Consider the following 11,151-nt stretch of genomic DNA (forward strand, 5'->3'; position numbering starts at 1 on the left):
ATCATAAAATCAATTTAAAATAAGTGCAAAGTTCATAAAAAGAATAAAATAAATTTACCCATGTATGATATTCAGATTCCTCCGACGACCCAGTGATGGGGTTTAGCTTCTCATGATGAAAACACACTCAAAAATATAATTCTAGCTCAAATGGTGTTTTTATTGGAGAAATAAGATAAAACAAATATTCACAACTCTTCCCTAGCGTTATAGAACACACTGTTACAATATATGTTGCAAAATTAAGATATATGTTGCAAACGGACTGTTACAAACTGTTAAGATATAATACACTCTAAACGACAGTTACTGACAGTACAAAGTTCTTCAGCTTCTTCTTCACTGCAGCAGCAGAAAAATCTGCTCTGCAGCTTCCTATTCCTCTATGTCACTTCCCCAATCACTCGATATCCCTTCTAAGACATTCCGGGTTTTATACCTCACCGACAACAAATCTTCTGCAATAACTCCATATCATCCTCTCTTCAATTCAATGCAGCCACAAGATTATTTCTTTCCTTTTTTTTCTTCTCTTACGTGTTCTGTTGTGTTATCTTGCAACTGGCACACTTCAAGCACGTAATTTTATCGTAACATATTGAGAAAATAAGATTTCCACACGCTCCAAACACGTAATCTCCACAAACTCATCCAACAGAATTTCGAATATCTCGTGCTCTGTTTTCTTTCTTTCCCTCGTCACCGTATCTATCAATCCTAAAGAGTCGAAAGAAACGAATCCTATGAGAATATCTTCTCTTAACTGCACTTAACTTCCAAGTAAAACTCACCAGAAATTCAACCATAAACCCGGAGATATTTCTTCCATGTTTTATCAAAATCCGTATAACTCCTCGATTTTCTCAATTCCAGCGCACTTACCATTCCTGTTCCGTAAGAATCGGAAACTGAGTTTCAACACTTAGTAGATTACTCAATTGAAGAAAAATCTTTTGCTAAGCAGAATTCAGATGGTTTGAATGCTATTGTACATGCTGTAAGTCGTGATCTACAATATCGTGTATCAACATGCCTAACTTCGAAAGAAACTTGGGATAATCTTCAGATCGTATTCGAAGAAAACACTTCAGAGAAAGAAGCTAGACTTCAAACTCTATTATCCGACTGGAAAAACCTTCGAATGGATGACAACGATACTTTTGAAGAGTCTTACCTCAAACTCTATGAGATAATTAATGCTTCTTTCTCTCTTGGAAAGACTATCTCTGAAAAAGACATAGTATGCAAAATTCTCAGATCGTTGCCATCAAGATACGATTCTAAGAAGCATACAATCATAGAAGCAAATGATCTTTCAACACTCTCACGAAGCACACTCGTTGGAAAGTTCAAGATCTTTGATCATTAATCACAGTCTATTCAAACTAAGGGAATTTCTTTTAAAGCTGCAAAGATTCCGAAAGCTCCAATGGAGAAAAATAGACTTTGGATGATTCAAATGAACAGATTGCAGAATTTTCTGATGATGAAATTGAACAATTATTATCATTGATCACTAGACAGTTTCGAGATCTCTTAAAGAAAAGGAGTAAGAGATTCATTAAAAACTCATCGATCGTCTCGTCCACATGATCGTGTTCCAGTCAAGAAATATCAGGAAGATGACTATGAATATCAACCACAATGCTTCAAGTGTAAAAGGTTTGGTCATATTGCTAAAGACTGTCCCAATCTTAAGAAATACACTGGAGGCAAGACACTGGCTGTAACTCTTGATGAAACCTATGATTCATATGATTCTGAAGAAGAGAAAACCACTAATATTTCATTAGTTGTTAATCTTATTTCTTCCTCCTCCATTAATCATTTACCCATTTTAAAAATGGACATGTCTTCTCGAAAATAACTCAACTGCAAGAAATTCTAGTCAAGCAACAAGGTTATCTACTGGAAGAATTTCACAAGTGGAAGTGCGAAAGTAATAACCTATCCTTCATCAGTGCTGAGATGAAGGAGTAAATCCATAAAAACAGACTTCAGTTTTTGATTTATTTCAATAATTGTATTAGGTCTATTATGAATAAAACTATCTTATTATGAATAAAATTATTTGATTTATAATATTTCTTGTGATAGTTTTTGGTTACATAGCCTGTGCTTGAATGCTTTATCTTAGTGTTATGTATGTTTATGGGATGTTTGATTTCAGTTTTATTACCTTGATATTCAATCTCATAATGAGTGAACCCTTATGGTTTGAGTGACTTTTTGGTTTAGCAGGATTAAGTTCTAGCCCATGTTGGTAGGATTTATCAAAGGATCATGAGGGGTTTCTGTAGAAATAATATGTGAAATCACAATATGTTGAATCTTTTGGTTTAGCATAAAAGCATATATGCTTCGCGGTTTTCAACCTTTCTCTGGTAAAGGTTGGTTGTTGTTGTTCTTTTGTCTTGCACAAGGATGACAACATAATGATATTTCGGTATAAATTCTCCCTGAAAGAAGATGCAAACATATTGGAGAAGAGGATGCGAAATTTGAGGTAACAATCTTGTTAGTTAATTGTTTTCCTGTTTAAGAAAAGCATGATTTTATTTCATATCCTTATTGCTTTTGCTTAACAAAATTTCGGTACAATTGATGTTTATTCCATTATTTGTATGGATGTTTGATTGTGATTCAATTATTTTCGGTTAAGAAAAACTATTGTTATCTTTCGTTATTGGTTGGTATCAATTGTTTAGGCTTACAAAATTTCGGTGCAATTGCGGTGCTATAATGTCTATGTTTGTTTCAATTGCTTCCGGTTAAGATAAAATGATTATGCAAGTTGATTCATTTGGGTTGTATGGATTGTTTATGGCTTAACAAAAGTGTTTCGGGATCATTTATTTAGTCCAAGTCATTTCCGGATAAGAGAAACTAACTTTTCGGATCTTAGTTAGACTTATCAAATGTGAAGCTTTCGGTTATTCAAGTCTAACCGAATACCTTAATAAGAATTACTAGTTAACTAACCTAGTATTTGTCTTATTTAAAATTGAAAGGTCTAAGTTATTTTTGAGAATAATTAGAGCCTGATGAGAAAAATAAAGTTAACTGTGATCTTTATTTTGGTCTTATCGAACAAGCGATTGTATTTGTACAATCGGTTTAGCAAAAGAACTAAGGTGCTTAGTCGATTTTTAATATGCTAAACTATTAGGGAAAATTGCTTCGGGCAATTGTTTCCTAGGTAACATGTTAAAACCAAATTATTTGTAGTTTCGGTTTTTATATTGGTTATCTAAAATGGTGTGTAAAAACCTTGTGCTCAACTCTTATAGGTTTGCAAATTCTCTTTGTGAGATTTGTAAGATCCTTTCGGTTTTCCCTTTATTTTTTCGTTTCTTTGTCATTTTGTGACAAAAAGGGGGAGAAATATATGGAGTAAACAAGTGATATTGACTTGTTGTGAGTTGGTATCACTAAGGGAAATGACATTTGTGCTAAAACGTTTATTCTAACGAAAAGAGTGAAAGCATAGACTAAGGAGGGTCACATACCATATGATATGTAGTTATGAGGAACTACATGAAAATAACAAAGACGCGCGGATTGAAAATCTACATATCTTACCTTTAGGGGGAGTATTATCTTTGTTATTATAATGTCAGCAACAACATTTAAGGATTGAATTTAATGCAGGTTTTGTGCTGTTGAACTTAAAATCAAGCCTATGTGTGTAATGAATTCTTGTAATTTGTTTATCCATATGAGTAAGAGTTCTGTCACTAAAATTTACAAAGGGGGAGATTATTAGATCATAGCTCGGTTGAACCCACCAAGCGTTGGTATGTCAAGTTTGGTTGTCATATTTTAGTGAATCAAAACTCATTTAAATAGTCGCTTGATTATATACTAGAGTCAACTTCGTATAGGTTAGCTTGAAAGTGTTAGGATATGAGACTTACAAGTATTACATGAAGACTTGAAGAATGTGAAGAAGTATGGAGCTACAACGACAACATCATCCTTCCTCTTGAGGTTAGTAATATTTGGCTTGAACTGTTTCATTCCATAACGTATCTTTCAAGTCGTGCATATTGAAAATGTAACTGCGAAGCTGTGTATGATACTTTAGTTAGACATAGTATTAAGGAATACAATACGAGGTTTATTGCTTAACTATTAAACTTTGTATATAAGACATCGACATGATCATATGAATGCTATTATGATTATGTATGGGTATGAGTGAAGATTTAATCCTAGGAAACAATGTTTTACATTTGTTTTAAGGAAGTAAATTCATGAACTTGTTTTGTGAATCGAAAGGGAAATCTCCAGGCATTATTGGTATTGTTATTCATTGCATATCTTTTGAACTACCAATATGTGTGATTAGTATAACCACTCATGACTTGTTTATGTTCTTGGTAAAACTATTCACAAAGGCCTGACTTTTGTATTGGTATGACTTTTATTAGTGAAACCGATCTTAAGTAATCACCTGAGATGGTATGATCGATTTAGTGTTATTGGTATGACCGACTCTGGGTAAAGGGGAACCGATCCTAGTAAGAGGTGCAACCTATCACAAAGGGGAATCGATCCTTGTATGAGGTGCATCAAGTTTTTAGTACAAAGGGGAACCGATCCTATGGACATGTGCAACACGTTTTTAGGCAAAGGGGAACCGATCCTATGGATATGTGTAACAATTACAAGTTAGATGCCATATATATGTGGGAAACCGATCCTAGTACCTAATCAACCGAATTTTGGTAACTAGCGTGACTATGCAAAGTACTCACATGGAGGTAGAACCGTGAAACCCATGTTTGGTGATTGAGTGTTCTTGATTAATCACATAGTTCTTGAAAGTCAGATGAACCAATTCTAAACTTGTTTGGAAGTGTGGCAAATCAATTTCAAGGTTGTAAGTATGAAAGAGGACTTACAAAGTAAGGATGTCGACATACTTTGAACATGTGCAGTAACACTTATCTTTAATTGTTCAAAGATATTCCTTAATAGCTAAAGGAAGAAAATCCCGGATCGAAAAATAAATTGAGAGTCTTTTATTTAAGGTTTTTAATTTTGTTTTTGGAAAATAAAAATTAGTAATGTGCATTTACTAGTTGGAGATTTTCTAAGAGATTTTAGGTCATTATTTGGACAAAGCATTTTCAGGAATTATGGAAACCGAATTTGGAATATATTGCATATCTTGTGAATATTTTCGGTTTTGGAAATTCCTTGGTGTCCAAACTTCCTTGGTCTATAAATATCAAAGTTTACATTTCGAGCAAACTAATCCTCAGAAACAACAAAACTACCTCAATAGTGTTGTTACTGGTGAAGCCGCCTATTCGGAGAGGAGAGTAACCTAATTAGGCGAAATCTTTTACGACCGCTCAGTTTAAAGACTTCTTTGGAATTGAGAAGCTCTATTAGTACCATTGGTGGGAAACTAGATAATTGCGGATTGACTAACGGTGATTGAACTTTGATTGCACCTAGTTTGTTTATGCTTGAGAATCTTCTTTTCTGATATACGATTTACTCAAACTAGATAAAAGTTTCGACATAGATCTTTAGACTGTTTGTAGATATAAAGACGTCTTGTGATAATCCATTGTTAAAAGACTCAGTTCTGTGCGTGATTGATCACAATATATTCAAGTTGATTGTGTGCAGGTGTTTATTGAAGATCTAAGAAGATTTGAAGACAAAGAAGACTTTGAAGATTTCTGATTTGGGTTCATAATCTTTGGTGTGCACAATACTTGTTTCGGTATAAGAGGATCCAACTATAATCAGTTTATCCTTGTGGTAAATTAGATTGATTAGTTGTGTAGATCGGCATCAATATATTTATCTGGGATTAAAAGTATTGATTGCAAAATCTCAACAATTACTTTGGTAGTTATTGAGAGATTGATCTAAGGACCCGACAAAGGAGTTTATTGGTTAAACGGAAGAGCCTTTGTCAGACTCATATCACTTTGTTTGAAAAGAGTTGTTACCGAATAAATTTGTTGTTCCTTTACTGTTTGGAATACGAACCAAAGGAATTGTTCCAAGTGCGTGACTTATTTACAAGTTGGAGGCGCAGGAATACTGAGGAAACTAGGTGAATTATATGTTTAGTTTCTTGGTCTCACCTATACGAAGTTGGTTTGATTTTGTATAGCGGCTTCATTCTGAGAGTATTCAATTCTGGACTAGGTCCCAGGGATTTTCTGCATTTGCGGTTTCCTCGTTAACAAACTCTTGCTGTGTCATTTACTTTTATTTTCTACAATTATAATTGTGTTTATTATAATTTAAAGTAAATTACACAAACGTTAATTCCTATTTTACTTGATAGAAAATCCCTAGAGTTTGGTTAAGTCCAAACCTATTATCGAGTAAACATACTTCGTTTTTGTATTGTCTCAATCTTGTATCCATAGACGATCACACGAAGTGTGAACCGATTAGTTGTATTGTCTCGACTTAGTCCATAGACAATCACTTTCGGAAAAGGACTTATAAGTGGAATTTTTTTAGATTGAGGTATATTTGGGTACCCTCGTCTTTTCAAAATTAACCCAAAATTTTATCTTTATTATTATTATTTTTTTTGTATTTTAGCAATAACCCACTAAAAGAAAATTTTAATAAGACCTCTACATAGGAGGACCTTGACCCCAAGCATCTCCAATGGGACTACCCAAATCTGATGGTTTTCCAGACAGGTGGTTGGACAAAGTGCAGTGGGAAAATTGTTTCTCGAACCAAACAGAACCTTCCGTGGAAACTAGCACTAGTCCAGAAGGGGCTATAAATGACGATCAAAGTCTGTTATAAAGTATGAATTATCACGGTTTTCATCTGTCATTCGAACCGTTATTTATTTGGTGTGATTTTTTATAAATGACAAATGGATAATGTTATTAAATACGACGACTAAATTTTGTGATTTAAAATCACGTACAAAATCTATTATTAAGTACCACGGTTATCGTATGTAACATATAATAACGGTTGATTATTATCATAAGAAAACCACGATTACTATATGTAAAATATAATAACGGTTGAAATATGCCATTTAAAAACCGCGGAAGATGTATGTTAAATAAAATAATGATTCACACCTGTTATAATTCGAGGTATTTTTATTAAATAAATTTTTTAATTCTAACAAGAAAGTTTTGTCATTTTTCTGGATACTGATTCAAATATTGGTATTCAGATTTTCTGAATCTGAAATCCGTTCAGAAATATGAAATCCGTTCATAATTATATTTGGTGTGTCAGAAATTCATTTACATTAAAAAAACAAAATAGATGTTAAAATTAACTTTATTAATAAACTTTATTAATTATTTTTTAAAAGAAAATAGAATATTCCAACATAAATTAGAAGAGATATCCTAACAACTCCAAGTTACATGCTAAAACTCAAAAAAGTAATCAATTTATTGTCACTGCCGCTCTAACTTGATAGCTCTGCTATGGGAGTCACATAGGCCCTTGGACACCTAATAAGAGTACCTATAGGAACATCTTGAAGTACAACATCATCTCTGTCGCACAACATTGCATTTGGCTCAATGACTCCTTGAAGCATGCAGTCGTAATCGTCATCAATCAGCACCTTAGTTTCGACATATGCAACTGCAACCGGCTTTTTCCTTAAGCTCAAAAAGAAAATACCAAACGACGAGGGTATCACTGGCATACCAATATCCTTTATATTTAACAAACAAGATCAAGTAAGTTTAAGAAATCATGATAACAACATTGTAGGCATCTGACTACACATTACTAAGTGCTATTAGAAGTCACCTGCTGGTAAGAGGTATTAGAGATATGATCATGTACTCCAGTGTTGTTTTTCTGTCTTTCAACATCCAACTGTGCTTTCAAAGCTTCGGCTTTCTGCTTCTCTTTCTGCAACCTGGTCTTCATAAACTTAACAGCAAGAAACTGAGATTTAGAAACACCAGCACCCATTACCCCTTTCCATCAGCGCCAAAAATCTAGCCATATTTAAGAAGCAAATTCAAATTCCATGAAATTCAGTTAAACAAATAACGTAACACAAGGGCATTTTTTAGACTACTGTACAGCTGGAAAGTCAAAAACAATTCACAAGGCGGCAATAACAGTATACACATAGAAGGAAACTTCAGTTATTAACAAATTTTTCATATACATCCTAGCACTTAGTCTTCAAACATATAAAAACTAATGAAATCTGCATACTGGTGCTGGTGCTGGTGTTGGCTACTTGAAGCAGCAATTACTACTAAAATATAAAATAAGACAGTTCTACAGATGCAACAGTATTACAGAATGGCAATGTGATTGTAAGAGATTGAAAACAATTGCAAACCAAATCAGTAAGCATTACTGTAAGAGAGCAACGTAACCAATATCACCATCCAATATAAAAATTCAAGAAGCAAAAAGATTCATGTAACAACAAATTCACCACTAACCTTGGTAACAGCGTCGGTTCCCAAACACTTTTGTGCTAAAGGATCTTTATCATATTCCTCTTCACCAATGCCTACACATCAACAGATGCTAACTAAAGTCAACTGATATCATAAATATCAATAAATAATATTAGACAAAATAGGAGAACTTACTAATGTTGCAGCTGCCAGTGATTTAGAAGATGAGGGATTATCGTCTGGGGTGACTTTATGTGTCTTCACAAACACGTCTGTCCTATATATCTCACCAGTGGGACTTTCTTTTTCCTGTGACAACACAATGCATCAAATACTTGCACAATTTTGCATCAAAATACGACATCTTTCAGACAATAAACAAGAGGTTTCTACTGACAAGATAATTGCATCAAAATTCCATTAGATGCTTCGATAAGTGATCATTCTATAGCATCACGTCTTATATAATCCAACCAGCTTAGTTTCTTCAGTTCATATTGCAATTTAAAAACCAATTGGATTGAAACTAATAAGTGACCCTTTCAGCAGGAAGCAATAATGCGCGGAATGAACAAGAACAAACGAAACTGCATAAACAAGGACTCTTGGCATACCAAAAACTTATTATGATATCCAATTAATGAAACAACATAAGAATAATAGATCAAAAATTCCATATAGTGTGTTAAGAATTTACCATTTCAAGCCACGTTCTAGGTACACCTTTCCTACCACCTGTATACCGATCCTTCACTTGTGATCGTTCCATGCAGCTCATCATGCAGTTCATCATGACCTGATTCAGACAATATGGGGCTTCGTCTAGGAGACGAGGGAGAACAGTTGAATGTGGGGATGCTTTCAACCGAACAAAGAGTGGTCATAATTCCTCCAGTCATCTGAAACACAAAAACACCTATTCATCAACAAAACAACCACTACTCTGCCATAAGAAAACCATACTAAAAAAAGGATAACAACAATCTAATAGCTTTATTGAACTGATTTTTTATTTGCACCAAAGATTTTATACCCTATTTTGGGATCACAAGATGCGTAGTCTCATATAATTTCTTCTTGTTTTTGGATCATAAGAACAGACCTCAATTACATTGCACGACTTATATACTTTATACACTTTTAGGGGCCAGAATATAAATGTTCAGTTTATGCTGTTGACTAAAACAGGAGGAGCAATAGATTGAAATGATACACATTTTAAAGCCTAAAATTTGTCAAAATAACCACCATGGTATCCAACATGAAGTTAATCTTAAGTTTACACTATTCAACTGAGGAGATTGGACAAAAAAATGCCTGTGAGACCCAATACTGTGCCTTGTCGAAGGTACAATGAAAAAGAGTATCGTTAACTGACGATCTAATTCTGGAAAGTACAACTGAACGACAGTTATCACACAAAAATTAGATTAATCTGGGAAAAATTGTTGTCCATATTTTGTTTATACCTTGTTCCATTTTTTTAATCTTCAAGCACAATAGATATACAACCATATTTGAAAGGATAGTAACCAAAATACGATCCATATACACGAAACTCAGTCTTATTACAAAACTATAACAAACCCAAGTTCAGATTCAATCGGAGATAGTCTGATATGAAACCCATTCATCTTTTCAATCAAAAAGTCATAAGTTAATTAGCAAATGTATTATTACAAAAGTAAAATAATCCTATGTAACCTAATTTCAGATTCAATCAAAGATACTCTAATATGAAACCCATTCATCTTTTCAATCAAAAATTCACAAGTTAATTAGCTATTGTATTATTATAAAAACTAAAACAATCCTATGTAACCTAATTTTAGATTCAATCAAAGATACTCTAATATGAAACTCCTGCATTTTATCAATCAAAATCATAATAAGTTATTTACCAACCTATAGATAAGCATAAAAAAGATATACCTCGCTGTTTTTGATCTCTAATAATCCCTCGAAAAGATAAATCTCTTTAACATCTCTTAATTGACTTTAGGGTTTAAATTTATAGCTATTCCAAAAAACCAAGCGGGAAATAATCCCGGCCAAAAGGATTTTTTTTGATTTTCATCCCGCTAAAAAATTGTTAGGGTTCAAATCCAAAAAAAATTGACCGAGATTATTTCCGTTAGATGTTCTTCTTCAATTCCTTCTCAATATGTTCTTATTTACATCCTACGACGATGCACAAATGTTTCCGATATTGTATAACAAATCTTCACTAATAATCCCTGATTTTCTGCCAAAAAAATTTGACTGAGGAGAAAACTTGCCTAAGATAGAGATAGGGATAATACAACTGAGAAGAATACCCTTTTAACAACATGAAAGACACGCGTCTTTCTTTCTTCTATATGTAGTATATTTTTTTTTTCTTTTTGTTTAATGGCGTTTAACACTTTAACTAGTGAAGTCACACCACAAGACTTTGGTCTTTCATTTTTAAGAATCTTAGACCATAGTTGACCGACACTAATAAATATATGTAATTAACTAATAAATAAAAGGCATTTTTGTTGAAATTATTTTGTAAAGCATAATAAAATTTTACCACCACACAAAATTAATTAAAATAAAATTACCAATTAATGTTACATAACAATTTTCACAGGAAGTTTCCCGGTCTCGCTCGTAATCATCGATTTTTGGTTACATGGCGTTTTCGTTAAGGGCAATAGTCGATTTCCACTCGTAAATCCATTATCCATCTGACAGTAAATGTTACAGTGAAATCGCTGTGAGATGT

General features: G+C 33.3%; 1 protein-coding gene across 2 annotated transcripts; it reads right to left on the reverse strand.

The window, feature by feature from the left end:
• Positions 1-7,396: 7,396 nt before the first annotated feature.
• LOC113286413 lies at positions 7,397-10,518 on the reverse strand. 2 transcript variants are annotated; one of them, XR_003329279.1, is made up of 6 exons: positions 10,332-10,518; positions 9,097-9,298; positions 8,595-8,708; positions 8,442-8,512; positions 7,786-7,979; positions 7,397-7,687 (listed from the first exon to the last, which is right to left on the reverse strand). XR_003329279.1 is itself a non-coding variant. In XM_026535039.1 (4 exons), the coding sequence occupies exons 3-4, from the start codon at positions 7,951-7,953 to the stop codon at positions 7,433-7,435; spliced, it is 423 nt and encodes a 140-aa protein (XP_026390824.1). In that variant the 5' UTR covers positions 7,954-7,979; positions 8,442-8,512; positions 8,595-8,895; the 3' UTR covers positions 7,397-7,432. The 2 variants fall into 2 exon arrangements, 1 of the variants encoding a protein (XP_026390824.1); XM_026535039.1 differs by lacking the exons at positions 9,097-9,298; positions 10,332-10,518 and having other exon boundaries at positions 8,595-8,895.
• Between the last annotated feature and the right edge of the window lie 633 nt (positions 10,519-11,151).

This window comes from Papaver somniferum, chromosome 6 (assembly GCF_003573695.1).
Source record: "Papaver somniferum cultivar HN1 chromosome 6, ASM357369v1, whole genome shotgun sequence".
Lineage (NCBI taxonomy): Eukaryota > Viridiplantae > Streptophyta > Magnoliopsida > Ranunculales > Papaveraceae > Papaver > Papaver somniferum.